The sequence below is a fragment of the Haplochromis burtoni genome, unplaced genomic scaffold (assembly GCF_018398535.1).
Source record: "Haplochromis burtoni strain Fernald_Lab_line unplaced genomic scaffold, NCSU_Asbu1 Contig_86, whole genome shotgun sequence".
NCBI classification, from domain to species: Eukaryota; Metazoa; Chordata; class Actinopteri; order Cichliformes; family Cichlidae; genus Haplochromis; species Haplochromis burtoni.
In genome coordinates this window covers 1,161,798-1,182,593 of record NW_024582447.1, presented here as the reverse complement: position 1 = coordinate 1,182,593, position 20,796 = coordinate 1,161,798, and the positions used below count along the sequence as shown (strand labels likewise).

General features: G+C 41.6%; 1 protein-coding gene across 1 annotated transcript in view; it reads left to right on the top strand.

Annotated features, from left to right (window-relative positions):
• Positions 1-3,684: 3,684 nt before the first annotated feature.
• The window catches only part of asap3 (ArfGAP with SH3 domain, ankyrin repeat and PH domain 3), a 32,759-nt gene continuing 15,647 nt past the window's right edge, over positions 3,685-20,796 (top strand). The window contains exons 1-4 of the mRNA XM_042222459.1: positions 3,685-4,122; positions 7,692-7,764; positions 10,169-10,314; positions 11,711-11,785. Coding sequence (XP_042078393.1) covers positions 3,997-4,122; positions 7,692-7,764; positions 10,169-10,314; positions 11,711-11,785 — 420 coding nt within the window. The 5' untranslated portion in view covers positions 3,685-3,996. The remainder of the gene's footprint in view (positions 4,123-7,691; positions 7,765-10,168; positions 10,315-11,710; positions 11,786-20,796) is intronic.

Here is a 20,796-nt window from a genome sequence, read left to right as displayed (position 1 = left end):
TAGTTACAACGAAACTGAAACAGCTATAAACACATTCAGACAGGTGCACAAAGGCACCCATCATTCTTCACAAGCTTGTTGCTTTGGAAACCGCTCACAAAAGGGAGCAAGCAATCAGCAGGTCAAAGTTCAGTGGGTCACGCTGCAATGGTGTGTTGGGGGTGAAAAATCTGCAAGGAAAAACGATGCCATTAATTTTAGTCAAAGCACATTGCTGCAAGTTAGAAATGCAACTACAAGTTTCTTCAGAGATCGGTACGGGGTTTGTGAACACTTCTTTAGGAATAACTAAGCTCGCATGGAACTCCAAGGAGCATCCACGTGACTTTTATGATCAACACGAAGTTTATAAAGCTTTATACTCCTTACAATGTAGAGAGAGGGTGCTGGTTCTCTGCAAACTGTCTGTTAACGGAAACTACAGAACAGCTCGTGTTCTGAACAAGAGATCTTAAACAAGCATGTCAGGCATCACATGACAGCCCTGGCTGCAGGGTTTGCATGCTATCTAAAGAGCAAGCTACCTTGTTTCTGTTACTGCTACAGCAGCAATCAGCTGAAGTAAATCTTGTCAGCTGGATCGTTTAATTGCAGAAACTATAAATACCTCTTTCTGACTAATGTTCACCAGTTTGCAGCACATACCCACACAGTCCTTTAAAACATTACATGTTGTTATTTACGGCTCCAGGATGAGGAGCGGTTCTGCTTGGTTGGGAAACTTTGGGTGGACTTATAACCTATTAGTTACATGGATAGTATCACTCGTACGACTCAGATGACACTATGACACGCAATTAACATCGATATGAATCACAAACAAGTCTGTCTACCTGTTCCCACTCTGCAAAACCTTTTGTTACCATACCAACTGTAATAACAGGTACACTGGCATTGGCGTCTGTTTGAGGGTGGAGTAAACATTGTTGCCTGCCCAGAAGCCAGACCACGGAGAACCTGCATGGAATGGCCCTGGACTGACAGTGCTCAGTCAGTAAGTCACAGATGATGTATTTTTCCAAAGCAGCAGCTGTCACTTAATGTCAGAGCTATTATTTATTTTTATTTTTTTTACATCAAAGCTGCTCTTCAATGCAGGTTCTTGAGGCAAATTAGTTTCAATGGGGCTCCAGTCCTATTCAATACACCTCATATGCCTATTCCAGTGGGAAACTAAAGCCCTGTGTTTTGCAATAAATCAACTTTACTTTGTCTTCCCAGTCCCCCAATTTTCAGTCATCCATGTCAACCAGAAGAGGGGGTATTTTACGGTAAGCCCGGGCCCCCCCTGTCCTGACAGGGGTAGTAAATTGATAGCAGTGCTAGTGAAGCTGAGTCAACAAGCAGCAAGATGAGGGAGATATTTTTTAGGGGGGGAGGGTGGCTGGAGGCCGGCTTCATAGAAGAACCTTATCCTGCTCCTCTGGGCTGCTGGGAAGCAAGAAGGGAAATCCGGGCAACTGGAAGATGTTGCTGTAACCTCCAACGCCGTGTGTGCGTCACAGAGAAAGAGAAGATGCATTCGATGTACATCACTTCCTCACTGCCAAAGTTTCCCTGCTCGCAGTCTCTGAGAGGAGTTTGCTCTAACACAAGAAATGATGTGGCATGAAAGGGAAGCAACCAGTTAAATTACCCTTAAGAGGGGAAGAAGAGAGTTTCTTAATATTTAAAAAGAAAAGGGCAGTAAAGGGTGGAGACAAGGAGGGAAAACATTAAGTGAGTCACATTTCCAATAAAGCTTTGATCTTTTTCTGCATTCCTGTGTTATTCCACCTTTGTCGACCTTCCTGCACACAAATTCTCACTGCTAAACTCCAAACATCACTGAACAAAAAGGAAAACAATTTTCCCCTGTCAATTTTTCATCTCTTCTCTCCCGCCCACCCTGGCCTTGGACTTGGGTTCTTCACTACATGTTAGTTCATTGCCTGAGCAGACCGGTTTGCTCAGTTTTACAATAGGACCCGGGCTCAAAAGGCTGGCTGGCATACAAAGGCTCTGCTTCTTTACTGAGTGCTGCAAAGAAACTGAAGGAGGGTATTGTTTGAACACTGCAAGCCCCTGCATTACATCAGCTAGAAGTGCATTAAAAAAAAATGAGTGCATGCACAGTGAGTATGAAATCACACACGCTGCACATATGTCACAATAATAGATGCCAGCATGTATCCATGCAAGTTGCAAATATACAATATCTGTTTTCTGTCTTTCCCTGCTTAGCTTCCTCACACTTGGAGCCATGCAACAAACAATGACTGAATGAGGCCCTGCTAAAGTGGGTCGCCAACCCTATTTATGTGATGTGTGCCCTCACTTCCTTTCAAGAGTGCACATTTTTTCACAATGATTGAAAGGTTAAAGAGTGGGGTTTTACAGCTTTTCCTCTGGAGACTTTGGTCCACATTTTAAATTGTGTTGCGCCTTATCTCATAAGGAAAAACCAGAGATATGTTTGTTTGGACTCCAGAGGAACTTTTTTTCCCCCATAGCCCCCCCTTTGAGCTTTCAGTTTAAGCTCTGTGTGTGAGTGAGCGTGTGTGCCTGTGGGTGGGTGTGTGTGCAACACAACAATGATATCTTGTACTGCTATGCATGTACATTTTGGCCTGTCTGTGTTTTGGCTTAATAACACGACATGCAATTCAAAAGGAGCTTGTCTATCTTTGTGACTGCACACACACAGTACCACTGTGAGCGCCCACATTTAAGACACTGCATCCATTCTGTGCTTGTTCACTGAGCGGCAGTAATAAGCGGGAAAAGAGAACAGATAAAATCCTTCAAACAAAAAGTAATCCTATTTTTGCTGATTGAATATGATAGAGATAATCAGTTACCTGTTGAATTGGCAGTAATTCAGTTTTTCCCTTCATGTATCTAATGTAGGCAAATATGTGGTTTTGTGGTAACGCTAAAGGGAGCCACTAAAATCAGCCATCTGCACTTCATAGTGTATTTTATCGCCGCTCAGCCTGAGGCAATGTTCACTGATACAACTCCTTTTTTCAAGTTGACAGGCTTAACAATAGCAGGCATGCAGGACTTATGTTAGACACACAACCCTTGCCTTTCCCCCCCACCTCTCTGATGCACTAGGTCTTCTTTTCTTTTCCCTTTTTTCCCTTTCTTTTCTCCCCAAACGACTACAGGAAATGTCAGTGAGGAGGGATATCAGAAATCCTCCCCTTTGAGAAATATCTTTTCATTAGATGAAAAGGAAGAAGAAGGAGGCTTTGGAGCCTCAGCCAAGAGGATCAAGGTGCAAAGACGCAATGAGCCATATAATTAAAGAGCAGCGCACATAAAAACCCGAATCCTTTTCTCGGGTTTAAAGAAATACCTTTTCCTCCTTCCAGGGTTTTGGTAAAACTGCAAAGTGCAGTTTTGAAAGACAGCATTCAGTGACAGTCGATAAACTGTCCTATCATCCCATCCCATCCATTGAAATTCTTCTCCTTAAGTTAAGTCTGTGAAGGAGGAATTCTGCATCCATGGCGACCGGACTATAGTTTGCATAGAAATGAGAAGTATTAATGAAAGAGGTGGTGAGAAGAACACACACACACACACACACACACACACACACACACACACACACACACACACACGCTTTTCTCTCTGTTTCTGGTTTGCCAGAAAGCACAAACATTCCCACGTGACGGTGGAGTTTGCTCCCTCCCTCACTGAATGCGCTCAGTAGCGCGCTGGTGCACCTTCACGCGCACACGTCCTCGGAGTCGCTCGGGACTTGCAAAGTCTAGTTTGACTCAACTTTCCACCTTAAAGACTTTGTTCAAAGGAACTCGAACCCAGATGAATACGGTGTTTTTTTTTTATTATATATTTTTTCAGTTTCCGCAAAGGAAGGAGGGAGTGACCGTACTGTTGCCCTTCTTCTTCTTCTTCTTCCACTTCAAATGGGACTTACATGCGCGCGTGTAACTTTGCCTCACTTTTCTCTTCACTGACTGTCGGACCCGCTTCGCCCGAAACATGCCGGAGCGAATAAGCGTTTCGGACTTTGTGATCCTGACAAACGAGGATTTGTCTTCTCCAGGAACTTCAACGTTTCAGTCTAAAATGAGCGACTGTCGGAGCACAGTTTCAGCCGTGGAGGAGGTGAGAGTTGTGGAAGGGGGAGGTGTGTGCAGAAGACATACACCTTTGTTGTTTACCTGACGTTTTACCCCTACCTGTAGCTTTTTTTTTGGGGGGGGGGGTTAAACTCAAGCTTTAATTTTCTTTTTGTAACACAGTTTGCACGTGAGCACAGGTTTCAGCAGTAAACTTGCGGTCTTTCACGGACCGGTAATTTATTTCCAAAAGGTATAGAACCTACAAATGCAAAGTGCTGTGGCTTTGTGTCGGAAAAAGCGGGACTGTCAGTGTATTCATTTTGGAATTTCATGGTTCCCAGTTTAGGACATGGGAGTAGGTTATGTTTTCTGAAATGTGCAAATTGATGGGTGCTGCACTTGTACAGGACAGGCTTAGAGTGCGTATATGATCTGTTCAGTATAAACCCCAGTGTCTGATTCAGCAAATAAGTGAAGGTTACATGAGGTTACAGTGTTTATGTCGTCGGTCTAGTGGGAGTCAGAGTGGTGGGACACTAACAGAACACACACGACACAGAAACATGCCTGAGTCACACAGAGTGATGGATTGTGTTTGTAAGGGTAAGCATGCACACATGCCCATAGCTGCAAGCAAGTCCGTCTGCATGCCCCTCTTCATAACTAGTACTTTGAAGACTTGTTTAAGGCTTCTCTGTGTGCACATTGGTGTTTTGTTTGAAATCTCTTCTCTCAAAGCTCCTCGCGCAAACGAGGAAGCAGAGGGAGCCCACTATGAACTTGGCCATAAAACAAATATTCCAAATGTGCATGTCAATACTTCCTTGTCTGTATTCTTTGTGACTAAACTTTGTGGATCAGGGTTCTGCTGCGGTCCATATGGATTTGTGTTTTTGGTTAGAGTCACATCAGTCTGAGTCACAGCTCCTAGCCTGGATATCTTGATGCCCACCTCTAATAAGAGGAAACCTCACCATAGCCTGAGAGAGATGAAGGGTGTTCTTTAGGAGTTCCTTGGCTTGAAAGTGAGACTAAGTGGAGACTTTAGAATAAAGAAGAGCATTTTAAACAGCTGTGTGATGCATTTAACTTGGGCTCATGTCCTTATTTATCAGCATGACACGCTGGAAAATACATGGCTGGAATTGCTGTTTAGGGAGGGTCACGCTGGAATTCTACACATGTGAACACAACCAGATGTAAGGGCAGTTATTTCTTTTCATAGATGCTCAGATTATAGTTATCATGTTCAGTCAGCTCATCCAGGACTAGGTTGATTAGTGGCAGGAGTAAACCACAAGAAGAAAAGCAGAAGTCAACAGTTTCACTTTCTTTAGCAATAGGCAACAGTAGGTCATGTCATTCCCAGACATGCTTTTAAGAATCAATCTAATCTTGATCAATTGGTTGATGTGTTGAAATGTTAACACTTTGTAACTTTTCCCAGTGATAAGTGTAATCATCATGCCAAACTGAATGTGGTGATTACAGATCATATATCAGTCAAGTCATCCAATGTTAAAGTCTACTCACACACCCGTACAGTGGGAATACACAGCCATAGATAATGAAGCAAAGTAACTGTAAGTGACACTGCATTATATCAACATGAGTAAACATGCATTGTTGGTCTATTTCAGCTGAATGGTGGGTTGTCTCTAAAGTTTTTGCGCGCTCTTTCTCACATTTAGTTCATCAAAAGCAACCTGTTTCACTGACCTGCCTCAGCTTGTTTCCACTGTTTATTGCCATCTGCCAACCAACTCACCAGAGGAAACTCCAGCAACTCCCATCTCCAGTCTCCTCTAAATCACTTTCCCACTTCTTGACTATGGCGTCACATAACGGAACACACCCGCACCGCCTTTTAATTAATGAACTAACATTTAGGGAGTGGACCCGACCGGGAAGGCCTGTGGTTTGTAAACAACACCGTCCGATGAGGCAGAGTGTCTGTTAAGTCTAGATTGCTGGCTCATTAAAGCTATTTCTGGTGACGTGTAGGTGGAGTGTCGTAAGTGTAGTTCATTTAAACCAGGGCCCGCGAGAGGAGCATAAACAATATGTAGCTTCAAATAGTTTGGGCTTTGAAGAGTTATCGTTCAAATACAATGAAGGCATTTTAATGTCTGTTTCATGTCTTTGTTATGCAATGTGTTTTTTTTTTAGTCTCACAGTGAAAACCTGTTGTTTCAACGCAGACAGTGACAGGTGAAATGCATATTGTGACATCATTTGGGACTGTACACGACAGTGAAACGCAGACTATCATATGCTGGGTGAAGGCTTACTCATCTGTTTTGGCTTTGTCACACATCGTGAGAAAATTAAACCAACGCAGTTTCTCAATGTATTTTCTGAAAAGTGTACCAATACACTTGCTGGCACTTTATTAGATACACCTTTCTAGTATTAGATTGAATCCCATTCAGGAGTGTCTTAATTCATTGTGGCATCGATTCTACAAGTTACTGGAAACATTCCTCAGAGATTTTGTCTATATTACCACCACAACATCGTAGTTGTTTTTACAGATTTGTTGGCTGCATGTCCACGGTGTTCATCTCTGTTTTACCACACCTTGAAGTTGCTCTGTGGGATTAAGATCTGGTGACTATGGAGGCCCTTTAAGCGTCACAATCAAAAAAGCATTTTGATAGGATTTGAGTATTGTGAGGTGGCACGCTATCCTGCTGGAAGCAGGCATCAGAAGATGGATACACTGTGGTGATAAAGGAGTGGACATGGTCAGCATTGCTGAGCATTGTTTAAATGCCAAAGGATACTTTGGCATTTAAACAATGCTCAGTTGGTAGTAAGGGGGAGAATATAGGTCAAAAAATATCTACCACACCTTCACACTGCCAAAGACTTGAAGTGTTGATATAAGACAGGATGGATCCATGCTTGCATGTTCAGACCCCACTATTCACATTTCATAGCCAAAATCAAGACTCATCAGACCAGGAAATTTTTTTTCCAGTCTTGTGTTGTCCGGTTTTGATGAAACCGTGCGAAATTGTAACCTCAGTTTGCTGTTCTTAGCTGACAGGAGTGGCACCCGGTGTGGTCTTCTGCTGTTGTAGCCCATCTGTTTCAAGATTCAACATGCTGGGCATTCTTAGATGCTCTTCTGCTTACTTGGCTAAAAGGAATGGTTATTTGAATTAAATTTGCCTTCCTATGTCATTGAAGCAGTCAGTCTGACATCAACGAAGCATTTTCACCCAGAGAACAGCTGCTCATTGGATGTTGGTTGGTGATGATTGTCGTATGGGTGGGAAAATCACAGTAGATCAACAGTTTTGAATTAGCCAGACCAGGCACCAGCAATTAAGCAAAGTTCACATGAACTTAAATCAGTTTTCTTCCCCATTCTGGTGCTCAGTTTGAACTTAAGCAGGTCATGTTAATGATGTCTACATCCCTAAATGGACTAGGTTGCTGCCATGTAATTTTCGGTTTTAGATATGTGTATAGACAAGGAGACGAACTGGCGTAGCAAACAAACTGATGTAACGGAGAATTCAGTAAGCATACTTTTTGCTGTAAATGTTGAGTTACTGCAAGTGCAAACATCCTTATCTCTTCCTGATTTCTCTTTCTTTGCAGTCTCTGGAGACAGACCACATAGCCCTGCAGAGGATGAAGAAAACAATCAAAGCTATACACACTTCTGGAATCTGTAAGTGCCAGCGTGTCACATGCAATTCTCATTCACTCAGTAGATTATGAGTTAAAGAAAACAATTCTACCTGCACTTATTACTTAGAAAAGTCCCCTTAGTTCTCTTTTTTTTGTACATGAAAAAGGTGATACCGGAGAAAATGCAACAGAAGCACAATAAATTAGCTTACACAAGCTGTAGTTGCACATAAGTTTGTATTTAAAGTGCTACAGTGCAAAAGGGAGCAACAGAAATGGGAAGAAAGTAGGGTAATTTAAAAACAAAATCCCCAGATAATGATTTCCATCTATACAGAAAGTAAAATAGCCCATCTCTCGCTAGCCAGCTGTCAAGTAAAGGTCAACCTCTATTTTGACTGTATGATCTGCTTTGTGCATAGGGGAGCCTTCAGTTCAATTCAGTTTTATTTATGCAGTGCCACGACAACAGTCACAACAACATTTCCTTACGTTGTAAGGTAAAAACCCTACAATATTAGAAAGAAACCCCAACAAACACATGATCCCTTAAGGGTGAGCACCTGGCGACAGTGGGAAGGAAAAACTCCCCTTTAACAGGAAGAAAACTTCCAATAGAGCAAGGCTCAGTGAGGGGCAGGTATCTACCACAAGCAGCTGGGGGACGAAGGGGAAAAAGAAAAGAGCAGTGACACACTATGAGAGAAAGAACCAGAGTTTAATAATTACTAATGACCCTTAACATAATTTCTGCTATGGATGACGTCATCCGACTTGTGTTTAAGAGTGAGGCCCCCTATTCTGGCACCCAGGGATGATGTTTATTAAAACAACACACTCTATTGTTATGGACTGTGTATGCGTTGGATTCTGTGTTTAAAGTAAATGGCTTTGGTGGTTTCTGCAACTACAAGTCGCCCTCTTCATTGACCTCAGTATCCACAAGGTCACCAAGTGAGTGCTTTCTGAGTTTGTGTGTGTGTGTGTTGTGTAGATTTATGTCACTGTAGCTTGCCACAGAGCTGTCAGATGTGGGCATGAATAACACATTAATGCTCACCTCAAAAATGTGTTGGAGAAACAGAGAAAATGCTTAACATGTCCCGAGTTTGTTTTTCTAAAGTTGCTTGCAAGCCTTGCTTCCCATTTTAAGGCATCGGCTTGTACTTTTTAGTAAAATGAGTCAGCAGGCTAGCTGCACAGAGTTAGGCAACCAGATGTATTCAGCTGTGCTATAGCATCTATAAAGAAATATTTTATTATTGTTTGCTTTGTCTAGTTTTTGTCTCTCTAAGTGGAATCATTACGGTTAGTTCCAGTAATCCGAGGCTGGGAGGCCCTTCCCTTTCACTCATTATGCTATTGAACCTATTTAACAGTCCTGATGTTAGTTGTGGACCAACAGTGTGACTCACAATGATAAAAAGCCTGACTCCCACCCCTCCCCCGTGCTGGTTTGATGCTCTGTTACTGTGTCACGTATTTGCAAATTAAGAGATTCTTTTATTTCTTTCTCTATTCCCATAAGTACTCAGCACTTGTTTATGCCAAGATGCTGTGGCCTGTGAGTCTGTGTGTGTTCTAGTAGAGCAGTGAAAAAGCAGAGTTGCCCCGGTGGTATCTGGCAGTTAAAGGTCAGCTGTAACGTCATCCTTTGAGCTATGCAGCGACTCAGCTGTTTGTTATTTAATAGTTGCACGTATGTTTATTGTAATAATTTTTCTTTTCAGCGGCCATGCAGCCACAACCTCTGCAGTTTTCATGCAAACCCCTAGATCTCATCTCCTCCATCCCGCAGTTTGTCTGCATTCCTTCCTTAATTCACAATTTTTCTGTCAGACAAAATGTTCCATTTCTGCTTTTCAGCCAGTGTTAGCCTGTCTCCCATCTGCAGTCAGTTTACCATTTTATATTTGTCTTGAAGTGGAAGTGGAGCAGAAACTTGCTGTGCTTCCTCCCCATGTCTACTTCTGTCTGTTTAGTCAGCTCTGGGTGCCTCTACAGATGTCAGGTCCACGTTATAAGGAGCCCATATTTGTTGATTTACATCCAAGATTTCCTAGCTTGCATTATAATGTGTGTTTGTTCATCCTCTTTCAAAAAAACCTGTAGAATGAAACCTTGTTTTATACTACGTAAGCAAAAGTCGTGCCCAGATTCTTCTCCATCAGCACTTGTTCATAAATATTCAACAGACCTAGAGCTTACAAAAGTTAAGAAAGGGACCTATAAGCCTCTTGGACAAACATGAATTTCTATATGTTCTACTCCTCCTCCTCTCACTGGGTGTAAACCAGTGCTAATTTGTCCCACATGCTCGCCTTGTTAAACTATTCCCAAGACAACAAGTCAGTCTGCCTTTGTCAGATTTTCTGTGCCTGTAAATTACTCTGAGTCACTCCTTACGGTCTGTATCAATACTTACTATGTGTGTTGTTTTTCAGCACATGTGGACAGCAAGGAGCAGTATATTGAGCTGCTGGAGAACTTGGGAAATAGCCACCTGACTCAGGATAACAATGAAGTCTCCACAGGGTTCCTCAACTTGGCTGTGTTCACCAGAGAGGTCACATCCCTCTTCAAAAATCTGGTGGGTTAAAAAGGACAAAAGATGAGAATACAAGGGAAAGGAGACATTTGCTTAAATTCTGCTGCTTTTACTAGAGTTGAAATCATTTACACTAGGTGCATAGAACTAGGACTAAGAAAGACATGGCTCTAATATACACAAATATTTATATAATCAGAGAATTTTCAAAGGAAATGTGCCAAATTTCCTCTGTTGTTCCCCATAAGCACATATGTGTGCTCACATACTTACATGCTGCATGAACGAAGGTGGTTTTTAACAGCTGAATACTTGGGCTTTTTGTTTGAGGCAGTCCAGAACCCTCCCTCTGATAGTTTCTTTGGTGATGATAATTCATCCCAGACCTCTACGTGTGAGTCAGCACACACACACACACACACACACACACACACACACACACACACACACACACACACACAAATTAACATGTGTCTGTCAGGGCCTCACAGGGGCGACTACAGCTTACAGATGTTAAAGGAAGTGGGCCCAAAAGCCTAAAAGGAGGGTGATTTAAGGAGTCGTACTGCAAAAAACTGCCTGAGCATGTCCCTTAATGCCTCGTTTGAGTGTTAGTGTACGTACCCCACTGTCTCAGTGTGGGTATAAACATGAATCCATTGATCCATGTCATCTGTCCATTTGTTGACATTGGAAGCCGGAATTTCCCTGTGTAAGAACTCTATGTGTTATCTATCGGTTACCCCAGTGTTTGGCTGCCAACCAAAACAAACTTGCCACTCTTCAGGCTGCTGTGTCAATATATCAAGGTTAGCTCTACAGTCGGCTCAAGGATGTGGTTGGACATTAGTTATGTTAAGAGCAGGGTTCGGCTTGGTTGTAATTCACCAGAAGCCATAAAAATAAAATCTAGATGATAGTTATCTGGGGATGTGTATCGGTGAGTCATGATGAATGTATGTTGCCATGCATGCCAAAATACTCATGTGATGTACTTAGATGGACGAACTGGTTGTATTACAGTAAAAGCGACTTGTTGGGGTTATACAGGTTGTTTTGTGATTCATTCTTCCCAAATCCACAATGGCGTTAATCTAAACCTCATCCAAATCTCAAATGAATCTCACTTTACTTTATACAAACACTTCATCCAGAGTCATTGCATCATCCTCCAACTTGGATTCGAGTATTGTAGTGGTGCAGTGTTTTGTTTTTGATGACTCGTTAGTTCAGAATAACAATATCACCGTGCTTGTGAGTTATCAATTTCTCATTCCCAGAAATGCTCGTACAGACAGTCAGAGTGCGTAAAACTCAATGTGGGTGCATCTGTTTCTGCTTATACTACAGCAGCTAAAGGTCATCTGTGGCATTTTACGAAATATTTTTCCATTCTTCACTGATTTTTTTTTTCTTTTTGTTCTCTTACATGCTTCAGGTACAAAACCTTAACAACATCATGGCGTTTCCTCTGGAAAATGTGCTGAAGTCTGAGCTTCGAGACAGCAGATTGGTGAGTCTGGATTTTATTACTTACGGTATAAATGAAATTCTCATTTAAATACTGCAACCTAAATTGGTTCACGTGTGATAAAGTTTTATCGTTATTGTTTACCTAGCAACAGATATGTGGATTGTAATCCCTTTTTTGAAAAAAGAAATGCACATTTTTGTCAAATATGTGAGGATAGCTCAATATTATAAAATAGAAAAAGATGTTTAGATGTTACAGTTCACACAGAAATCTTCAGATGAGCCAACCGAAAGCCTCGTGATGACTTTATATAGTCAAGATGCAGTGCTTTGTATGTGAGGAGGTTCTGTTTGTGTATGGGATATCACTGTCTGGAAGAATGATTCAACTATTGCAGTGTAAACTTTATTTTAGGGCAGATTTCCTCTGGCAGAAGTTGTATTCACTTAAATGTTGACCCCACTAAAGTATTCTTTAATATAAGATTATTTATCCAAATGAAATAGTAAGAGTTTGCTACGTTCCAGCACAGAACTTACCCTTCTTGCCAAGTATTTAACCTTTTGATTTGCCATGCTAACACACTAGTGAATAATAACTAGCCAGTGCAATCTCCCATCTCTGCCCTGTCTTTTAAACAGCTGACTCTGCAACTGAATATTGCTTCATTATAACTGTGAAAGAAGGCACAATGCCCCTGAAATCCTGTTCATCCAGATAGACCAGAAATCTAGTGGCCAGGTAGCTAAATAAAATGCAATTCTAAGGCAGAGACGACTGTGTTACCTGTCTCGCTCCCACCCGGCATCAATGAGACAATAACAAGGCAGACGACGTAGCTAACAGGGTGATTAACTGTAGCACTAATGCAAGTGGACCATCGTTAAGTTATGACTCCATCAACCGTAGACGACCGTGACGAGACCATGGAACCACTGGACAAGATAGAAGGGTCTAAAAGCAATATGTAACATTTATCCATATGAGAATTTAAACTGTTTCTCATGCATTCAACTACATCGGCGAGTCAACTCATTTCAATGCATGTTTGGCAGGCACCTTGAGAGATCACGACTGTTAGAATATGGATGCCAAAACATAGGCTATGTATATGTTACTGTCCTGAAGGCCGGAAGGATTAGAAATGTAATTGTACAGAGGCGTAATTGTATCAGCTTATCTCCATAAAGCAGTGCAGTACACTTGATGCTGTGAGTAAACTAGCATATATCGTTCCGAATGGCCGGAACTCCCGCTACATAGCCTCTAGGTCACTGCATGAGCTCACCTGTACCATTGCAAGATACACGGAAACGTTGTCAGCAACTGTAACGTGCCTAGACTTCACGTCTGAACTTAGTATAGCACGACTTCATTCGCTTGCCTGTTCCAATTAGAACACGTGCGGAGTTAGAAGTCATAAACACGGTTTAGTAACTACAGTACAGCATGAAGATTTCTCTTAATTAAGAGAACTATCTCGCAAATAAGTCAGCACGAGAGAGTCTCATTAACGTATAAGCTGAAAAGTCAGAGAATTGCCCATTCAGCTGAGCTTAGTAAGATAAGACAATTTGGAATAAGCACGGGAGTGATCAGTTTTAATGATACACTTGTACAACTAACAAGACTGTTAATAGCAATAGATGAGTAAGGCCAGCGGTTCTGAACTCCGTATGATACTAGAAACTGACAAAGCAAATAACTTATGATCTTGATGAATAAGGTGCACCTGTAGTGCTGTACTATTTCTAAAAGTACAAGCGATCTTATGGACAACTTGCAAGCATTAGAAAACACCGGACTGAATTTTCTCTGTCCAATTTTGTGGCAATGGTATCTCCAAGCAGCTGTGAAGTACAGTAATACCCACAAACAGAGCATACTGGTGCCTTGTGGATCGAGTCTGAGAGGGCGACTTGTGCGAACCCAACCATTTTTAATAGTGCATAGTAGACTAATGCTTAGATTCTACCAAAATGTTCTGCATCACTACAAAGCACACCACATACTCTGGTGAAATCACTTGCGTCTGACCTGAAACTGCCAAATAATGGAGTCATCGTAGCATGCGATCAGGGTCTTCATACTACCACAGCATTTACTAAGCATGAACGGTGTGAGTAAAGATATACAGCTTCAACATATAGTCATTTACTTGCGTCTCACCATCTTCTCTGCCCTAGAGTAAGCGTTCTAAAGAAAAGAGTCCGATCAGACCAAGGCTGGGACCGCTGTCAGATGAGCCGATGCCAGTTAGTTAGGACTATCGCCATGTGACTGAATTTGAGATAAACACTGATGATGACATCGTCATCCGCATGTTCCAGGAGCATTTGCAAATACATGTCTTCCTAGCACACAGGGTTCTCAAGTTGTAATGTATAATACGGTGACTTGCCACCTCACATTGAGAGACAGACATGTGAAGTATTCGTCCGCCATGTGTTTCAAGAAGTATATAATTCTCTCGGGGGTATCGAGGATGATCCCGTCCGGCCAGCATAAGTTAACTAAGATATCGATCATTGCCCTCACTAGGTCTATGTTCATTGTTACTTTACAGAGAAATCATAGCGCTATAGCTGGCACTTTACAGCTATTGTTCTCAATCCAGTCTGTTCATTTTTATGATGTAGTGGACACGGAGTTTTAATATCACCTACTTTTCTTGTCTCTCGACATACCCGAGATTCAATGATACATGATGGTGGAATATGGACGTAATAGCTGACATGTCTCATACAGTGGAGCCAGACTTTACGACTTTAATAAAAGGTGCAAAGAAATACGTGTAGGCCCAAGTAAAGACTGCAAATGACAGTACTTATCCGAGAATATCTTCTTGGTTTTCTTACCAAGTCCGTTCCCCTCAGGTACGTAGAAGCTAAAAGAAGAGAAATTAGAAGCAGCGACGAGCTTGGGAGATCTATCATTGACATTCGAGGGATCTTAATGAGCGAGGACTCAGAAGGGCAGGATCTCAGTAATTTGAGGGAAATTGGTTGTCGTGAAAATACCTATCGACTTTGCACTAGTGCATTACTTTCGGGTGCGCTTATAGTGTTACTATCATCATTACACTTGGTGTCACTCCCTTTTTAGCTGCATCTTGAATCCATCCTTTGAGGATATAGCTGTTGCAATTAGACTGAAACTAATGAGATAGTATGAGCCTCTCAAAAGAATAGTTTTCTAGATGTGACAATGCCTATAGGATAGCTACAAAAAATAGAGTTCCAGAGCAGTATTGTGCATCATTCATTGGCACGGTATCACTCCAACTCACAAACACAAGTTCGCGAATGGACCTTTAATAGTGAAAATCATCGCACTATGCTGTTTGTAACCTTTAATACTGAGTTGTACGGTGCCAGTAACACGTGGAGAAAAGCACATGAGGAAAAGAATAGGCTATGTACTGAGACCACCGGAGACAAGAGAGCGGCAGGGGATGCACTTGTTGCAGCTTACCCTAAACCCTCTGTCTATTAATCTTTGTTTCCACCTACGTATATATGTAAACTCAGTAAATCACACAAAATGTCACATGAATGAGCAACACAGAGCTGTTTCAGGTAGACTGTGATGGACGAATCCAGATGAAGGTTTTATGGGGCAAAGACTCGAGTACAATGTAGTCATTCAATCCACACAGAGCTAAAACCCCATCGCTCAAAGTCTCTCTCTCTCTCTCTTTTTACATTTCATCATTACATACTGTGAATTTTGTTCGGTGACTATCATTTTGTTCTACCCATCTTTGTTGTATATAAAGACTCTTTATACCAACGATAACTCGAGGCAAATGAAATACAGTACAACCTACAAATATGCCAGTAAACAGCGAGGCGTTAAAGGATGGAATAACTGCAGCAAATCACATGACGGCCTGAAGTTCTAAACTGAACCAGAAGGGTAGACGTCATGACTTACAGCCTGATAACTATGTTTTTACAGACCCGATCCAGGGCCTGCTTCTCTATGGCAAGATGCGATTACACGACGGTCGTTCTTGATGAAACTGTCTGACTATCATTTTATACTGCTTTCTAGTACCTTATTGAGACCTCCAGACGACGTCTGAAGGTGAAGCAGTCAGTGGTCGTAACTGATTGCTTGGACTCCGAGAGCCTCATCAAATAATTTTCCAGGCTACGGAGACTGCAGATTTACGATATCAAGCTTATCTCCAGCTTAGGCAATGGCTACTATTCACATAATATAGTGTGCTTTAGGATTTGCCCATGATTTGAAAATCGATTAGCAGAGGCTATCTAGACGACAGCAGTCGGTCTTTTTGCAAAGCCTGTTGCGGTTCTTGTTAACCATTTACACTTTTTATTCCTACCTAGGCTTTTTTTTTAAATGTGGGAGTGAAACTGTTGTTACAGTTACAGCATGTGGTGTTTTAGTTGGTGTGAAATCAGATGTTTAAACTAAAGTAGCTTGACTCAGCATTTGTTCTTTTTCTGATCTCAGTTTCTTTCAGGATGGGCTGAAGGCTGCAGAGAATCTCTCTCCCTTTATCGAGAAGCTTGCTTCATCTATTCACACGGTACACATGAAAGCTGCTCTGTGTTTTTCACTCCTCCTGGATTATATGCATGTTTTTTCTTACCCAGTGTTGCTGTAATTTTAAAAGAATATTTGATTGCACTAAGAAGTCAAAATATGCACATACCCCGCATATTGATGCTATCATTCTAACAGACTACTTTTCTTCATTCATTTATGTTTGGGAGGAAAATACTGTGCAACATATAGAATTTTACAGTAAAACCCTGTGTTATGTTTCAGCATCTACTTTTTCAATGTTGGTCTTTCGCAACAGCCAACCCCCTCTTCACTGAATCCACAAGCAGCGACTGTTTAAAGGAGTCTCTTCCCAGAAATGCTTGCCCTGGTTTCCAATAGATGGAAATGAATGTATCATTCATTTTCATACTTTCCTTAGTACACATCTATTTCTCCAACCGCTTTAACTGGGTTTCTGCCTGCGCACTATTTGCCGTGCTCCATTTTTCTGGTTGGAGCTGCTGGAAACAGACTGTTAACTGTGATACTGGAAACGTTAGAGGTTTTTCTGGTTCTTCATGGGCAGAACACAGAGCCGTTCAGACATGCCAGACCTCAGTCTCGGGAAGGAAATTCAGATAGAATCTGTGTCATGGTTCTCCAGGAAAACAAAATACTTAAACTTCCCAGTTAAACTGGCCTGTGTTGCTTGTGAGTGTGGTCATTCTGCTTCTTAATTCAAAATGAAAAACCTCAGAAGACTACACACCCAAATACTGAACTCTGTTCTAGATCATTTAGATCGTTACACAAAGCTGTGTGTTGTCTTTCCACACCCAGAACAAATGAAAAAAGAAAAACATGTATGTGATCAAGTGAACATATTCTCTTCTTCCAACTTTTTTTCTTCTTTTTTTAGTAAAAATATTTTCATGGTGTGTTTTGTAGGTTCGCCTAGACCAAGATGAAGAGGTAAAACAACTCACACAGTTGAGGGATTCTCTTAGATCACTTCTACAAGTGGAGGGCAAAGAGGTATGTTTATTTATGTTAGTCTTTATTTATGTCTGGTAAGTTAGCTTACTGTAGACCTTTTAATTTGTCTGTGTAAAACCAATATCAGCGCTATAAAAAGCCCAGGTGCACTGGCTTTAAGTTTCCTGCTGATTACAACAGTAGTGTTTTGCCACCGTTGTTATTGTATTGCTTTGAATTTTTATAATCTGGACAACTGGTTTGAAGCTTTAAAGTTAAATCCTTAAATCACTGTTTATATTCCAGGAGTACCTCAACAGGAAAAACTCTGGCAATGGGTATAGCATTCACCAACCGCAGGGAAACAAGAAGTACGGAACGGAGAAATCCGGTTTCCTGCTTAAGAAGAGTGACGGGTGTGTAAAGGCATTAGCTGGTGTCATGTATGAAGTTGGAACACAAGCATTTTGCAGGAATTGCAAGTACATACAGAATAAGAAGAATGGGGTAAACAGTGCTCACTAACATTGTAAAAGACAGAAATGATCTCAGCTGGGTGAAAATTAAGTAAGTATGGCACAGAGAAAGAAAGGCTAATGCAAACTTTATCTGCCCCAGCTGGTCTTCATTATTGTGAGATGAACATTCAAGCAGGGGCCCCTCCTGTGGAACTTATTGGCAGACTGGCTAGCTAGCTGATCCAACATTTGCGTCATGCGCATGCACGAACAGACACACACACACAGTCCTAGATTAGTGTGTGATAAAGAGAGGGGATGTGGTTCAGTAGGGCAAATAGGAGGCTTTGGGGGAGTAAACTTTTCTCAGGCCACTGACAAAAAACAGAACATGTGCTTTAGCAGTTTTACCCGATTCAATCAAGATGACGAAAACTGTACTGTGAATAGGAATAATCTGGGCCAGCAGAGTGTATCTAATGGTATCTGTTAACACGGCTTTCACTTAATGCACTGCACACATCATACAGAGAGTTAATAAATATATTCATGTATTTGATTGTTTTTTTTAATAATAATTGGCCTTTTTCTTCTTCATTTGTGTTTCATCTCAAAGGATAAGGAAGGTTTGGCAGAAGAGAAAGTGTGGAGTCAAATTCGGCTGCCTGACTATTTCCCACAGTACGGTGAGGACTCATGATTGATACTGTGCTTTTAGACAATAAATGCCACATGAGGTAAACTGTCAGCAGGGAATACAGCAAATATGTGAGCAAATACATACTGATGCAAATGTGTTTGTCTTCAGATCAATCGACCCCCAGCCAAGCTGAACCTGCTGACCTGCCAGGTGCGACCGAACCCCGAGGACAGGAGGACCTTTGACCTTGTCACTCGTAGGTTTATTTTTAACTTTTGACCTTCAAGCTTTCCCCTCAACATATGATCTTTACAGACTGTAAACAGTCATCTGCAGCACAGATGACTTGGAAACTTGCCTCTTTGGTCCTCACATTTGAAATCAGGATCTGAGACATTTAATTTTGGTGTAAATGGCAGACATTCCCAGTGATTAATATGAAGTGCTGCGCGGTAAAACAGAGGTGGTTGTGTGCTTCACGCTTGTTTTATGCCATGTCTAGTTGCGCAAGCTTTATATTGACTGTTGTCTTTCAAGCCTCTCTGCTCCAATTTCTACTGTGTAATTTAGTTTTCAAGATAATATTTAACTTTTGTTTTTTCCCTCTCGATAGATAACCGGACATATCATTTCCAGGCAGAAGACGAGCAGGAATGTTTGATGTAAGCTTTGAAAGTCCTGTAGGCTGCACGCTGGTATTTTTGTCTGTTTTCTCATTATAAAGCAAGTTGTTGCATGTCATACCCTTTTTATGTCAGTGGAGTTATGTATAAGAAAGAATCTTTGCAATGTACACATGAACAGCCAGGACTCCAGTGAGAGACAAGACAGCGTTCCTGTAAGGAAAGGGTTAAACATGTTTTCATGAAACAAGAAACGCTATAATTTGACGGCTCATGCAGTAAAGAACAAGCTGAGCTGACAATTTACAAAAAGTAAGACAAACTAAATGATGCAGAAAGACTGTTTGAGTCTGACAGAAACCTAGTCTCTTCTGGGTGGGAATTTTCTTGGTAGCCACAGGCAGCAAGCAGGGGAACTTTGTGTGTTCTGATGTGGTTTTGGATGGGATTGCAAGTGGGGTTCTTCGTCCGCTGTCCTTCCCTTCTGTGTGGGCCTCCAGGCAGTTTCTTTGATGTGATGAGCTATGTAAGTTTAGGGGTGCAATAACAAATGGTTTAAATGGAAAAGTACCCGAGCTTCAGAAATGATAGATGTGAGAATCACTAACTCATATTTCTATATTACTCATAATTCAACAACAAAAAACATGCATAAAAAATAGTTTAGCATTTTTTGATGTTTTAGTGAAAGAGTCTTCTTGTTTCCCATGGTGTCGCTGACTCTCTGTGGTTTAAACTTCAAAATGAATTGTTACAATATATGAAATTTAATAACAATGTTCTAAATGTATATCGTTTGCACTTTAGTTGGGTGTCCGTGCTGCAGAACAGTAAGGAGGAGGCCCTGAACACAGCGCTGGGTGGGGATCAGCTTCACCTCCAGGACAGTGGGCTTCAGGAACTTTCCAAAGCCATTATTGCTGAGCTGCGACACATGCCTGGCAATGAGGCCTGCGCAGACTGTGGAGCTCCAGGTTGGCCAGTCATTCTTATATATGGTTACAGAAGTACAAGCATGCAATTACATTTGTTTTATGAGCATAATGAATAATCACCAGCTGTGTCTCGCAGATCCAACATGGCTGTCGACCAATCTGGGCATCCTGACGTGTATTGAGTGCTCCGGCATCCACAGAGAGCTAGGGGTCCACTACTCCAGGATCCAGTCCCTCACTCTGGACCTACTGAGCACCTCCGAACTACTGGTACTAAATAGACACATGGGAACAGACAGACATTATGCAACAATGTGCTATTCTTTGAAATGTCTTCATGTCACATATTTGTGGATGTATTGTGTGTCACTCCAGCTGGCCGTCAGTATTGGCAACACTCGATTCAATGACATCATGGAGGCAGGGCTTCCAAATGACTCTGTCAAACCATTTCCACAAAGTGACATGTGAGTCTGATTTATAATTTAAGTGATCATGAAAATGAGTTATAAATACACACTTCCTTTGACATTAAGAATGGCTTCAACAATGCCAGCTTATTAGTTTATATTATTGAATTGCATTTGCTTAACAACCAGGAATGCCAGGAAGGAATACATTGTGGCAAAGTATGCTGAGCGTCGCTACGTCCTACGCAGAGAAGAAGCAAATCCTAGTCTGCTTTATGAAGCCGTGAGGAGCCGTGACCTCGCTTTGCTTCTGCAGCTCTATGCTGAGAGAGCAGATCTGGCCAAACCACTCACACTCCCCGAAGGACAGGTAAAGATAACTTAAAGCCACAAGTGGATTTCCACACATTCATTTCCTCCAGAAAGCTGCCCTGTTAGGGTGGGGAAAGCTTGTAATAAACCTTTATTACGCAGTGACAGATTTAATTTTG